This window comes from Hemiscyllium ocellatum, chromosome 7, assembly GCF_020745735.1.
Source record: "Hemiscyllium ocellatum isolate sHemOce1 chromosome 7, sHemOce1.pat.X.cur, whole genome shotgun sequence".
NCBI lineage: Eukaryota > Metazoa > Chordata > Chondrichthyes > Orectolobiformes > Hemiscylliidae > Hemiscyllium > Hemiscyllium ocellatum.
In genome coordinates, this window is record NC_083407.1 from 90,419,172 (window position 1) to 90,434,850 (window position 15,679).

At 40.5% G+C, this 15,679-nt stretch overlaps 1 protein-coding gene across 1 annotated transcript in view; it reads left to right on the forward strand.

The window, feature by feature from the left end:
* LOC132817643 (microtubule-associated protein 2-like) overlaps nucleotides 1-15,679 on the forward strand; it is a 254,774-nt gene that overhangs the window by 206,916 nt on the left and 32,179 nt on the right. Inside the window, exons 8-12 of the mRNA XM_060828143.1 lie at nucleotides 2,439-2,687; nucleotides 4,148-8,575; nucleotides 8,761-8,964; nucleotides 9,225-9,458; nucleotides 9,951-10,027. Coding sequence (XP_060684126.1) covers nucleotides 2,439-2,687; nucleotides 4,148-8,575; nucleotides 8,761-8,964; nucleotides 9,225-9,458; nucleotides 9,951-10,027 — 5,192 coding nt within the window. The remainder of the gene's footprint in view (nucleotides 1-2,438; nucleotides 2,688-4,147; nucleotides 8,576-8,760; nucleotides 8,965-9,224; nucleotides 9,459-9,950; nucleotides 10,028-15,679) is intronic.

Genomic DNA, 15,679 nt, shown 5'->3' on the forward strand with positions numbered 1-15,679 from the left:
ATTACCTCTTCCTTACTTTAAAAAAAAAAGTTCACTTTGAAAAGTCTGCATATCTCCATTCTGTAGACAAAAATATTGCATTTTACCAAATATCCTAATATTGAATCTAAATGATTTTAATCTTACTAGCTATAAGATGCAACTTTTTGCGAAGTATTTTTATATATTTCATAAAATATATCTTTTCATGCAATGGGGACATTCAGATTTGCAAACTTTGCCACATATAAGTTAATTATTTTTTAGGAATAGTACCCAAAGTAGATTAAAAGTATCTAGCAGTCTATTGAGAGTACCATAAATAATCCACATGGACTGTAGCTTCTAATTTCTTCTTGGGAAATGTTAACTTTTGAAAACTGGACGTTTCTGGTCTTAAGTGTATTACTATATTCTTGCATCAAAATTGCTAACACTGTCAGCTTTATGATCCGTTGCATGAAAAAAGTCTCACTCCAGTTCTTAGCGAGAGTAACTGGTGATACGAAGCTGCTCTAAATTAATTTTGATATGAAAAATCAACTTGAAGTATAGACAGGTACCAGAGTAATGTAGAAGGCAGTTTCACTCTGCATCCAAATTTGCTTGATGATAAATTCAGCAGAATCAAGTTAAAACAGGTTCCATTGTCTTTCAGTGTCATCTCCCAATTTGAGCACAAAATCCCCAAAACAATTCAAGAAAGTAAAAGCAAAATATTCACAATAATTGACTACCTAATTGAGAAATTATTTTAACTTCATATCATTTATTTTATATGTAAAAAGTAGCAAACTTAAAACAATTACAACACAAGCTTTCTGGCTTTGACAATATTCGACCTGTGACCAGAACTAAGCTGGGGACTTCCTACATTGGATAAAACAGTGCATGAATCATGAATTCAGTGCACTTAACTGTTATTTTATTCACAATGTCTTTCACCTAATGCTGCACTAAATATGTGAGTGCTCCACATAGCTTTCATTTCTGGCATGCTAAATTATATTCATTCCAGTATTGATGTAAATCACTGAAACACTTTCAGCTCTTGGCCTGTGACACTAATTTATTTGCAGTGTTGAGCTGGCAAAGTACTGTACTATATCTCAGGAGAAAGTGTCAGTTCATGTAAGAATTCACCATGAAATCAGAAACTACAATTCAAATATCTTTTTCATTTGTATACAGTGTTTTGATGACATGAAGCATGGCTGTTAAAATATTGTGCTTTTTGTTGCAAATTTCATAAGTTCTTTTAAAATGGTATAATTATTAAATAAGCCACAAGTATTTCTAAACTAAAGTGCTGGAAGTTGCTTTAAATTTGAAATACAATGAAGAAGACTGCAGAATCCGCTCTACAGGTCATAAACATGAAAAATCAGTGAGTTCTTAAAATTCTTCCTTACTAAAGAATCCCAATGTCCCTGACAATTTAGATTTAATAATTTTAAGCTGAATTCTGCTCAAAAAATATACCAAACTGGATTTATAGCACAGTTAAACCATGCAAAAATTAATTATTTAACAAAGTGCCCTCTTTACAATGCAAATAAAGTTAGTTTCAGGCATCGTTGTCCTTCTCAGCAATATGTACACTTGTCAGCATATCCAGCAAAAGCCGTGTAAAGTCCACCATGTTGAGAATGTGTGTTAAAGGTCTTCCTTGAGTCTATATCATGTATTTGATCATTGATACTAAAAGAAAGCTGAAGGTGATTTTGTGACATGTAAAACTGATTACAACTGTATATAATGTTAGTGACCTGCAAGTATTTTATCATGCTAGAAGTAGATATATCCATAAATCTTTAAAACACACCAAAACTATACATTTATAATCTGAATCTGGAGCAGCTTACTCATTATTAAGTAATTTGTAATGAAACATTAAAAGGAAATTAAGTAAAGCAGCTATGAGCCATGACTCTGTCATCATGAATTTCTGCCATTTTCAGAGATGTTAAATTCCCAAGAAAATTGACAATAGCAATTGCCAACAAAACAAACTAAAAATGAAAACAGATTCCTAGATGGATTGTACTTGATCAGAAGAAATAAACTGTTTCTATTAATATTTACTAAATTGAAAATATGTGCATGGAATCAAGGAAAAGGATACTATTTACTCATGCTATGTTAGTACTTCGAAAGTGTTGTCCGATAGTCATTCTACTCTTTTCCCTCTTAGTCCTGAAAAACCTTTCTTTAGCATTATGTTCAACCTCCTCCTTCCCCCCCCCCCCCCCCCCCCACCACGCCCCACCTCCCACCTTGTAAGCTACTCTCAAATATGCTTTCAGGTAGCGTTACTTAATCAAATTCCCTTCGTCATTTGTATTTAAATGACATGGTTACTTCTCAAAACAGAGCTGAAAGTGTCCCATTAAAACTGTTTTGTTACAGCATCTGTGTTGTCTCTTGTCCTGACATGTCCACTTCTTCCTTTTGAGTAGAAAAAGTTGTTGAGAGTCCAGCGTCTGATGAAGAGGAGCCAGCACTAGCTCTTAAGCAAGAGCATGTTCAAGAGCAGTGGTCTGCTGAGCACTTAGTGCAAGCAGAAGCTGGAGCCCAGGCTCACGATTCCAAATGTATGGAGGCCACATCATCAACTGAAGAAAGTGTCCCAGCTGAGATTCCCAATGGAAAGGGAATGATTCTTAGGGAAGTTGAGTCCTTGGAAGAACTGCCACCTTCTGTAGAAGGTGTGTCTTCCTGTTGACTTCCACAAAATAAGTGCCTTTTGAGAATCTTATCTCTTCCAAATATTTACTGGTAGATATTTTGCTTTAAGGATAATTTAATTGTGCATAAATTGCTTTTAGCTGACTGATGCTGGTGACAGAAGCAACAATAATTTCCCACCACTCCTCCTAACATTTTGAGTTGTTTTGTTTCCATGATGTCACATGCTTTGCAGCCAAGTTGATTTTATTTCTAAAAAAGCACAGGCTTTTCATTGCCTCAATGTTTGCCAGCTACATTGCTAGTGTGTATTAATTATTTTAGAGTTGATTCTCTTGCTTTCTAATTCGTAGACTTACTCATGATCCAAAGTTTTTTTTTAAGTTGCATTTCTGTATTTTTCAGCTTACCTCTGGGGTTATTTTGAAAAGAGATTGTTTTGTTTCGTGTTTTGGTGCTGGCATCTTGCATTTATTATTTTATTCAGGCTATGGCAATTGCTTACCATTAATTAATCACTTCTGTTTTTAAGATGATTGGCTGGTAGTGGGTAAGAACAAAAATGACGTTGGCGAGAAGCTTTTTTTTAAATCAAGTGTACAGTTGAAGACATAAATCGGATTTTGCCAAAATTGTTGTGAGAACAATGTGTTTAGCCGTATAAAGACTTTTGTGCCAAGCGTGATGGTAAGAGTATTTATCCTGGTGTAAAAGTACACCCGGCATATATTCTTCTCTGTCCTCGAACTCCACAACCCACATCCTTTCTGTGTCAAGGAAGACACCAAAGAATTCTTCTGAGTAGAATCATAATGCATCTGTGTCTCCAAAAGAGATGAGAAACCAATTATAAAATTAAAGCAGAATTCTAAGTGTTGTAGAGAGGATAGAAGGGTATTTTCTTTAAAAAATGGAGGCCGAGAGACATTCACACAAAAAAGTCAGTCAGCAATAGGAATGTTAACAATGCAGAGTACAAGACAGCCACAAGTATGCACATTTTAAAAAGAAAGAATGAGGAAAAGGCTATTTACCTATTTTCTAAGATAGCAAAGAGATGCATCTGAAAATATAAATCGAGAAACAAACGTGCTTTTTATTCTTGAGATAAATCACAGGTCAATTAATATAGTACAGTTTTTTTTTCATCTTACAGAATAAAACAAATACAGAATTTTAAATTTTAGAAGGTTTAGAGGTTGGTTTGTGCCCTGTTTCTCTGAATTAGCGTACTGCTAACTTACATTTCTTTTAACTAAGCAGGTCTGAGAACTAGTAGCAGCTTCATAACAGTTTAGGCCCAACACTATATTTAGTCTATTTTCACCAATGCTGAATGTTATGCTGCAGAGTTGAACAAATTTGCACACTTCATTTTTATTCAATGCACACCCTTTTGACTGGGGTCAAAAATATTTGAAATGGAATGGTTTTCCGTATTAATAACAGTTAACTCTATGCATGCAACAACCTACTTTAGATCTGCTTTCAGCCACGAAGATGTACAAGCTGTCAACAAGCGGAGAATCCTCTGTTACTTGTGGGGAAAGACCGTCGTTGCAAGAAGTGTCAGTGACAGAGGTCAAAGATAAGAATATTCCTGAACAGCAAATATCTGACCAATCACCTTTATCAACACTGAATAAATATAGTGATGATGGCATTCAAACAGCAGAGGAAGCTGCTTCCAAGAAGCAGGATTTAACTTCAGCAGCTGATTTGCAAACAGAACCTGTTCCTATTTCATTCAAGAAAGCACAACATCTAGAAGACTTAGCACCTTCTAATGTTGAAACCACTACTAGTCATCATGCAAATTCACTGCAATCCAGTGTTTGTGAAGATGAATGCATTTCCATGGTGGCAGCAGAGAATAAAGCTATCCAAATGCAACCAGATTCTGCCAAGAAAGCAGATGAAATCTTCAAACCACAAAATAGTCTTGAAGACGCATTGCCTGGAAAATCTGTTTTAGATCACAGTAAAAAGATTCTTGATAGTTTTGAAACTCCAGATTCATCAAAACAGTCCAGTATGGGGATTTCAGATACAGATATCTGTGCACAAGATGTTGAAATAGCTGCTGCACAAGATTCATTGAATGATAGCGCTGGTGTTTCGCAAAAAGAGCAGTCGGCTACAGGAATGACAGTTACTAACGATAATTATGTGTTACCTCCTCTGGAGGCAAAAATAGATTTGGTTGCAACCACCACTTCAGTCATTGAAAGCAAAGTGCAAAATGTGCTCCAGGAAAACCAACAAGTGCATGAGGAATTGCATAAAGACAAATTACCTGTAATTGCGCACAGTGCAATTGAAGACAAAGCTTTAGAAAGTTCAAGTGATAAAAGGAAAACTACGCCTGATACAATAAAGCTGGTTGAACATATAGCTGATGTATTTTCAATGCCAGAGGACAGATCAGAATCTGTTGAATACAGCTCCACAGACAGTGCACAACATCATTTAGAACATTTGAATGGAAAACCAACAGTAGAGACAATGTACACTACTACAGACTTATTCCAAACTGAATACTCCAAACATGTGTCTGATCAACAACCAACTAACCTTCTGTTTAAGGATATTGGTAAAGCCAGTGTTGAGGTATCAGAGGTCTATCAGTTGCCTGATGCTATGACTGCCCAGTCATATGTGGCAGAATCTAAACTAGATGTACAACATGGTATGCATCCCATTACAAGTGATTCCCTTTTAAGTCATGAATCTATGCTTGAGAGGGTTAAACAAGAGCCATGTAGTATGGATTCAAATATCAAAAAAGTTGATGATACACCTACGAAAACTGAAGGAAAAGGTATTCAACGAGAGAAAGCTAAAGAGAAAGAAATAGAACCTCAAAATATGTACCCATTATCAGATTCGAATGTTTATTCTGATAAAACTTTCCAAAGCTTCACTAGTACAACAATCCAAAACAAACAATGTGATACCTTTACTGTGTGCTTGAAAAACAAGGTGGTGGAAGATCAACCAGAAATATCAAAATATTTTGAAACATTTGTTCTGAAAGATGATGGTGAAAATGGTACCAAAGCACCTGAAGATGGTTATTATGAAATGACCATTACTAATGAAAAGAATTCAAGGCTTCCTCATGTGGTGCCACAATTCTCTGACACGCTACATGAAAAATCAGAAGTGGATGCCCACAAAGTTGAAAATGATGTATCAGCTGAAGGAATTCATTATAGCACTCTTGCCCAGACAGCTGTGCCTCCTGCTAATGAACAGGCTAAAGCACTGCCTGCTGATGAACAGGCTAAAGCACTGCCTGCTGATGAACAGGCTAAAGCGCTGCCTGCTGATGTACAGGCTAAAGGACTGCCTGCTGATGTACAGGCTAAAGCGCTGCCTCTTGAAGATAAATTCACTGTGGAAAATGAAACTCCTTTACCTATTCAGCGGAGCCATCTGGCCAAAGAGGAGCTCCCCACAGTAATATCTCAACAAACCAATTCTAGTGCTGATGAAAATATTGATAAAGAACTGCAAAAGCTAGTGCTGAATTTGCCTACAGCATCTTTAGATTCAATAGCGCTGGAGGTGGAAACTGAGAGCCAAGGTCCCCCAGAATCTCTGTCTCCCTTGGCCTCTGATATTCTTGCCTGTACCAGAGGAATGAGTTTAGAGGAGTCAGCAGAGTTCTTTCCAGTAACTACACCTGCTGAGGAGAAACATGTTTATTTTCCTGTTGAAGTGGAAAAAGATAAAACTGTATCTGTTTCTAAAGAAAAATCAACTGAAGAAAGCCTAAAGTTAGACTCTCAGTATGCTTATCCCCATGCTTTGAAAGATGATTACAAAAATGACACTGTTGTGGTTCCTGACTTGCCTGAAATGTTGGATTTAGGAGTTACTAGAACGAGACTGAGCTCAGAAGGTACAGAAAAAGAAGTGGTTCGAAGAGCATCCATGCCTTGTGAATCTGCTACCGAAAATATAGCTTCTGGCTCAGAGGCTTTAACTGAAAGCATCAAATTGATTATTAAAAATGTTAATCAATCAGAGGAAATGGGCTACTGTGTTTTTGAATACTCTGCTCCCTTACCAACTCCTGAGGAAGTTAAAAGTCCACTGGAGGACGGCAGCATTTTCCTGCATCAAATTCGCGCTGCTTCTCAGCCTATAGATGAGGAAAGTATTAGAAGGCAATTGGATGTAAATAAGCAGAAAGAAGATTCCCATTTTAGAATTAGTACCTTATCAGAAGACAGGGAGCTAAAAATTGATACTATTTTGGAAGCACAGTCAGAAGTCAAGACTGATGAAACAGTTTCGTTAAGTGTTTCAAACCAAATTGCCAAGTCTGAACCAGATCATTTACCTGAAGACCCTGCCCTGAGACAATCTAGCACTCAAAATGAATCCATTGCCATTGATGCTCAAAAGGTTCCAAAAGACGTTTCTCCAATTAAGCTTCCAGATGATAAAACTGAAAATGTCAATGAATCTAACGATCTGTTTGATTTACCGAGTAACGTAGTTTTGCAAACATCTTTGAAAGCCGAATTTGTTGATTACAAACTGTCTGAGAAAGAGACTTCTCCTCGGGAACATGTTCAATCAAACTTGGTAGATAAACCAGGGCCTAGCTTGCCCAGCGACGTTACTGTGGAAAGTTTCAAACTTAAAACTACCGATCGTCAGCAACCTGAGAGAAGTGTTTTGATTCAAGAACAAACTCGACCCAAGAAAGTCTTGGAAGATAAGCCAAGGCCTACATTGCCCAGGCAGGATAATGTGCTAGATGTAGATATAGAAATAGATAGCATAGATCACACAATTTTCCAGCAGACCCCTCCTATTCAAGACTCAGTTCAATTTAAGAATATCTCAGAAGACGAATCCAGGCCCAAATTGCCTGCTGAGGAGATTGTGGCAGAAGTCCTTTCTCAGGAAGGATCTGAGAAAACGGTGTCCGCTCAAGAGGCTCCACAACATCAAGAGACTGTGGAAGCTAAATCCAGTCCACTCACTAAGGCTGACATATTGGAAACTGGTATAAAAATGGAGACTGCTGATAAAGTCATAACTAAGAAAACTCCTGAAAAAGAAATCACTCAACTCTCAGAAACGATGATAGCTTCAACTGAGCCTAATTTGCCTGGCAAGGCTACAGCAGAACCAGTTCAGCTTAACAATATCATGGAGGATGACACTAAGCCCCATCTTCCCAGTAATGATATTGCACCAAGTGATGATATAGAAATCGTGCATTATGATCACAAAGTTATTGAGAAATCATCTCCCGCGCAAGAAATTATTCAAACTGAGAAGGGAGTGAAAGATGATGTAATGCTCAGTTTGTCCAGCGATATTGCTGAATATGTAATAGCCCCAATTGAGCAAACTATGGAATATAAAACTGGACCTGCACCAGGTAAAGTTTCTGAAGCAGAATCTGGTGATCAGCAAATCCTTGTTGTTTCAGTGCAAGAACCAGCTGAAGCTCAGCAAACCATGAAAGAGGAAGTTAAGTCCAATTTGCTGTTTGATGTTCCTGTGCCAGAAATTGTTCTACATGAGGACCCGGGTGACTATGAAGCATCTGAAAGTACCCGTGTAGAAGAAGAGAGGGGAATTGTGGAATCTGTCATTACAGTAGAAGATGACATTATTACAGTTGTTCAGACTACACTAGAAGGAGGAAAAGATGTAGGGCATAATGTGAGATTTGCCATGCCTGATGATGATGAGGAGGATATTTTTACCCCTACTGAACAAACCCGGTCAACAGAAGCACAGTCTAATGAATCGCCTGCAAAAGCTGTCCAAATTGCGATTATCCCAGAGAAAATTGAAATCCCTACAGACTTGAAAGAAGACGAAAGTATTGATGAGTCAGTAATGGACACAGACAGTCTATGGATGGATACTCAAGGTGCCTATAAAGCCTTAATAGCTATCAGCTATGACTAAATTATAAAATCTCTCTTAAAAAATAAATAAGTATTGCACTTTATTATAATATATTACTTAATATTACTGAATTTTAAAAAAACTTGAATTTTTTTTTGTATTTGAGCCCTGTTGCTATTAGTGATTTCTTGCACTTTAATTCTGCAGATGAAGAGAGTATCATACAATCACAACCAGCTGCTGTTACTAAACAGGAGAAGACAGAGAAGGAATTCATCAGCCTGTCTTCAGACAAACATAGGAAAGGCAAGGTGTTAAAAACTGGGAAAAACAGAGTGTCCACACCTGAGAGAAAAATAATTAAAAAAGATATCAGTACAGTCTCCAAAGAAGACAAGAAAAGGAGAAAAGGTTCATACAAAAGAAGCATTTTATGTTTTGCATTTTTGTGACGTGAGGTGTTTGTACTGTGCCTATGTAAGAATATTATGTTCTGAGAAATTTGACTGTAGAAGTTTTAGATAACAATAAACAATAACAAGAAATAGTAATATCTAATTTTCTAAATTCTTCCTGATTAATTTCTTAAATTGAAAGTGGATATTGATCATTCCACCTGACCTAACACATTGTTCCTGTCCTCATATTTGCTTTTGTTTTTCCTCTAACAGCCTATAAGAAGTCTGAACTTACTAAAAAATCAGAAATTCAGACCCGATCTCCTTCCAGGAAAATCATTTTAAAACCAGCTGTAAGATATCATAGACCAACTCACGTTCCTTGTACTAAACGGAAGCAGACAGGTGACTGTGTGAACCCTGCAATGTGGCTGGCAAACATGGACTTCATTGCTCGACTGGCTGTTTCCTTGCACTCTTTTTTGTTCAGCCATTGGGCTTTTGCAAGTTTATCTGTATTCTCAGTGCTTTTCATTTTTCCTTTCTACAGCAGTCATGATCACACATGCTTGTCGTGCACAAGCTTGCAAGTACTGTGGTCTTAACCTTGAAGTGGTGGCATAATTCTTATTGTGAAAGTTTGCATAAATTGCTGTGTGCTGGTGGGAAAGTGTTGCAACCTGCATCATGATATCCATTCATATTAATTTCTCGTGTTTCAAGATATTCAGGTATAACTTGCTTGACATGCAATTATGTTTTCCATTTGTATTTTTTTAAGAAATAATTTATTTTAAAAAAAATTTACAAAGATTTCCTCCCCACTGAGCTTTTTTTTTTGTCAGTTTAGGTAATTTGTACTTCACTCCGTTGCTTCCCATCCCTTACGACAACACTGATTTTAAGTCTTCTGCTTTCATTTGCATCTTGATTTCTATCTGACTGTCATTTTTGTGGCAATTAATGTCGTATTCTAAACTTAGCATTCTTTTTATCCAGCTTCTGGAAGTTTTGAAGGTGCCTATGTTATAGACCAGAAATTCTCTGTTGCTAAGCAACCCAAGGAAAGAATGACAGTAAGTAAATTAACTGATAACTGCATCCTATGGTATGGATGGTGCACTAATTTCTGCAATGTTTGAAGTTTTAATTCTTTTAACTTTAATGAAAATCACTTTTCAGGAAATATTTATATTGTCAAAGCCAAACTAATTCTTAAACTGTTCAATATTATCTTCAAATATGATAGATCTACAAAAAATAACGTTATTTTCTGCACGCAGTCTACCTTTTAATCGAGCTTCGAGTTTTCTCGTTCACAGTATTAAGGTGTGGAGGGTTGTACATCGAATCAAGCTCATACATTCAACTGGAAGGACCTGGAGGTTGCATCACAATATCTTTAACAATTAAATCAACAATCAGATCTTATAAAATACAGAAAAAAACCCAAAGAACACAAGATGTTGAGGGTCCGAAACACACACAAACCAATCACTGAAAAAGCTCAGCAGGCCTGGCAGCTTCTGTGGAAAGAAAGTGGAGCTAATGTTTCGGTCCAGTGATCCTTTGTCAGAACACTGAAGATCACACATTCTGAAGAAAGGTCACTGGACCCGAAACGTTAACTCTGCTTTCTGTCCACAGATGCTGCCAGACCTGCTGAGTTTTTCTGCCAGTTTGTTTTTGCATCTGAAATGCAAGGTGGATAAAAGTGGAAAGAAAAATTAAATGTTTAACTTGGGAATATTGCATCCAATTCTATGAACTCAGTAATGTCGGTCATTTTCCTAAACTTTTACAGAGTGGATACAGTATAGAGAAACTTGCTTCCAAAAAAGTATGGATTTTGAGAAATCTGGATATCCCAATATATTGTGCATAAAATTTTACCAACCTATTCACACTCTGCCAATCTCTTCATAATAAACCAATTATTTCATTACAGATTTACATTTAAACTCGTGACCGTATAATATGGATTGTTAGAATTTCAGCATTGAAAATCTGAAAATATTGTTGATTAATCACCTGATTGATTGTTTCTCAAAAATCAAAAGAAACCTCTCTTTGTCTGTCCATTGTCTTGACTTCATCTTATACTTATTTATTGCTTTTTGTTTATTTTTCACCAGTTGTCTTATTTCTATCACTTATTTTCTTTCTATATGATCCTCAAATATTTTTGTTTTCTCTATATTGCCGTTCAGAATTTATTACTCCCATTCTTTGTGTCAGTCTCCATTTCACACTTTTTTTTTGTCTTTGAATTTGATTTCAGCTCTCTAGCCCTTGGGAACAGTACCATAATTGGAAATAAATATTCCAGAGTGCATAACATTGCAAAAAGAATGGAATAGGAGGAGGAATGGCCTTCACAGTAGAGGATGATGCAAGTACCATCAGAACCTTAGGAAGTAGAAACATAATGGGTGGAGATTAAGTGAGAAAAAAGGATCAGAAAGTCTATGTAAGTAGACTTCAGGCCCCAACCAGTATCCATACTGTTAGAGGGAATTAAGCAAGAATTATTTGGAGCATAACAGCAAATACAATGAAATAGTTTTAGGGAAATAGTATATTGACTTAGAAACTTATGCCAAATTAATTTGAGAGATGAATTCTTTGAATGGATTTGTGATCATTTCTGAGAACAACTTGGGAAATAAGTTAGGAATAAAGCTCCCTTCGATTTGGTATTGTGCAATAAAGCAGGTTAAGTTAGTAATCTCATCTGGATCCTTTTTTCAATAACTATCTCAATAGTTTTGGTAGTATAAAACGTGAAAGTTGCTTTAAAAAAATACATTTTATTGAGGCTTTTATCTTGCACACATTAGGGTAGTTCATGTGAAATACCAATAAAAAGGGAAAGCTGCATTTGCAGCTTTCCAAATGCTCCAAGAGGAGACTGCTGATTCATTGCCAAGTGGACTCCAAGTTTTAAAGGTGTTACCATGGAGAATGGTAGATGGTGACTGAATTTAACTGCCTTGTGTTGTCTAATTTAAGCTATGCAGACTGACTAATATGGTTCATTTTTCAAGGCAATGTCTTGACCAGAGAATGACTAATTGTCACCAGTCCTGCTGAGTTGAAATAAGGGCAATGAATACAGATGTTCTTTGTCTGCAAAGAACAGTACCCTCTGTACGTTAAAGGTACTTTTGAGTAGATCTCCGAAATTGTCAGGATAATTATTTGTGCATGCAGATTATTTACCAAATAAGGGCCAATCATGAAAGATCATCTAATGTTGGTCAATTTTGAACTTTACTTCTGGAGCCATGACTCACCTTCTCTCAGCCTAGTATAAATACCTCCCTATTTCTCCCTTTTTTTAGCTTTGACAAAGGGTCAGATAGACTTGAAACGTCAGCTCTTTTCTCTCCTTATAGATGCTGCCAGACCTGCTGAGATTTTCCAGCATTTTCTCGTTGGGTATAGTTAGTGTCTTCCAGGAGAAAGTGAGGACTGCAGATGCTGGAGATAAGAGCTGAAAATGTGTTGCTGGAAAAATGCAGCAGGTCAGGCAGCATCCATGGAGCAGGAGAATCGATGTTTCGGGCATGAGCCCTTCTTCAGGCATGAGGAAAGCATGCCAAGCAGGCTAAGATAAAAGGTAGGAAGGTGGGACTTGGGGGAGGGGCGTTGGAATTGCAATAGGTGGAAGGAGGTTAAGGTGAGGGTGATAGGCTGGAGTGGGGGCGGGGGCGGAGAGGTCAGGAAGAAAATTGCAGGTTAGGAAGGTGGTGCTGAGTTTGAGGGTTGGAACTGAGACAAGGTGGGGGAGGGGAACTGTGGAAACTGGAGAAATCTGAGTCCATCTCTTGTGGTTGGAGGGTTCCTAGGCGGAAGATGAGGCGCTCTTCCTCCAGCCGTCAAGTTGCTATGGTCTGGCGATGGAGGAGTCCAAGGACCTGCATGTCCTTGGTGGAGGGGGAGGGGGAGTTGAAGTGTTGAGCCACGGGATGGTTGGGTTGTTTGCTCCAGGTGTCCCAGAAGTGTTTTCTGAAACGTTCCGCAAGTAGGCGGCCTGTCTCCCCAATATAGAGGAGGCCACATCGGGTGCAGCGGATACAGTAAGTGATGTGTATGGAGGTGCAGGTGAATTTGTGGTGGATATGGAAGGATCCCTTGGGGCCTTGGAGGGAAGTAAGGAGGGAGGTGTGGGCGCAAGTTTTGCATTTCCTGCGGTTGCAGGGGAAGGTGCCGGGAGTGGAGGTTGGGTTGGTGGGGGGTGTGGACCTGACGAGGGAGTCACGGAGGGAGTGGTCTTTTCGGAATGTTGATAGGGGAGGGAGGGAGATATATCCCCGGTGGTGGGGTCCGTTTGGAGGTGGTGGAAATGACGGCGGATGATACGCTGTATATGGAGGTTGGTGGGGTGGTAGGTGAGGTCCAGTGGGGTTTGTCCTGATGGCGATTGGAAGGGTGGGGCTCAAGGGCGGAGGAGCGTGAAGGGGAGGAGATGCGGTGGAGAGCCTCGTTGATCACGTCTGGGGGGAAATTGCGGTCTTTGAAGAAGGAGGCCAGCTGGGTTGTTCAGTATTAGAACTGGTCCTCCTGGAGCAGATGCGGCGGAGATGAAGGAATTGGGAATATGAGATGGCGTTTTTACAGGGGTCAGGATGGGAGGTGGTGTAATCTAGGTAGCTGTGGGAGTCAATCGGTTTATAGTAAATGTCCGTGTTGATTTGGTCGCCCAAGATAGAAATGGAGAGGTCTAGGAAGGGGAGGGAGGAGTCTGAGACGGTCCAGGTAAATTTGAGATCGGGGTGGAAAGTGTTGGTAAAGTGGATGAACTGTTCAACCTCCTCGTGGGAGCACAAGGCAGCGCCGATACAGTCATCGATGTACCGGAGGAAAAGGTGGGGGGTGGTGCCCGTGTAGCTGCGGAAGATGGACTGTTCCACATATCCTACAAAGAGGCAGGCATAGCTGGGCCCATGAGGGGGCCCATGCGGGTGCCCATGGCCAATCCTTTGGTTTGGAGGAGGGGGGAGGATTGGAAAGAGAAGTTATTCAGAGTGAGGACCAGTTCAGTCAGTCGAAGGAGGGTGTCAGTGGAAGGGTATTGGTTGGTACGGTGGGAAAGGAAGAAGCGGAGGGCTTTAAGTCCTTCATGATGGGGGATGGAGGTGTATAGGGACTCGATGTCCATGGTGAAGATAAGGCATTGGGGACCCAGGAAGCGAAAATCATGGAGGAGGTGGAGGGCATGGGTGGTGTCCCGAACGTAGGTGGGGAGTTCTTGGACTAAGGGGGACAGGACCGTGTCGAGGTATGCAGAGATGAGTTCGGAGGGCAGGAGCAGGCTGAGACAATGGGTCGGCCGGGGCAATCAGGTTTGTGGATTTTGGGCAGGAGGTAGAAACGGGTGGTGCGGGGTTATGGGACTATAAGGTTGGAGGCTGGGGATGGGAGATCCCCTGAGGTGATGAGGTTATGGATGGTCTGGGAGATGATGGTTTGGTGGTGGGAGGGGGGGTGTCATGGTCAAGTGGGCAGTAGGAGGAGGTGTCCGCGAGCTGGCATTTAGCCTCAGCGGTGTAAAGGTCGGTGCGCCAAACTACTACCGCGCCTCCCTTGTCTGCCGGTTTGATAGTGAGGTTGGGGTTGGAACAGAGGGAGTGGAGGGCTACACGTTCTGAGGGTGAGAGGTTGGAGTGAGTGAGAGGGGTGGAGAGGTTGTGGCAGTTAATGTCGCAGCGGCAGTTGGCTATGATGAGATCGAGGGCAGGTAAGAGGCCAGCACGGGGTGTCCAGGTGCGTGGGGTGTGTTGGAGGCGGGAGAAGGGATCGTCAGAGAGTGTGCGAGAATCCTGGTTGAAGAAGTTACAATTCTTCCGCCGCCTTCACCTCCCCGCCTACTTCTTCCTAGACCTCTCCATTTCTATCTCGGGCGACCGAATCAACACGGACATTTACTATAAACCGACTGACTCCCACAGCTACCTAGACTACACCTCCTCCCACCCTGCCCTCTATAAAAATGCCATCCCATATTCCCAATTCCTTCGTCTCCGCCGTATCTGCTCCCAGGAGGACCAGTTCCAATACCGACAACCCAGATGGCCGCCTTCTTCAAAGACCGCAATTTCCCCCCGGACATGATCAATGATGCTCTTCACCCCATCTCCTCCACTTCACGCTCCTCTGCCCTTGAGCCCCGCCCCTCCAATCGCCACCAGGACAGAACCCAATTGGTGCTCACCTACCACCCCACCAACCTCCATATACATCGTACCATCCGCCATCATTTCCGCCACCTCCAAATGGACCCCACCACCAGGGAACAGGACAGAACGCCACTTGTCCTCTCTACCACCCCACCAACCTCCATATACATCGTATCATCCATCGTCATTTCCATCACCTCCAAAAGGGACCCCACTACCAGGGATATATTTCCCTCCCCTCCCCTATCAGCGTTCCGAAAAGACCACTCCCTCCATGACTCCCTCATCAGGTCCACACCCTCCCACCAATCCAACCTCCACTCCCGGCACCACCTTCTGCAACCGCAAGAAATGCAAAACCTCCCCCTTACTTCCATCCAAGGCCTCAAGGGGTCCTTCCATATCTACCACAAATTCACCTGCACCTCCACACACATCATTTACTGCATCCGCTGCACCCGATGTGGTCTCCTCTATATTGGGGAGACAGGCCGCCTACTTGCGGAACGTTTCAGAGAACACCTCTGGGACTCCTGGACCAACCAA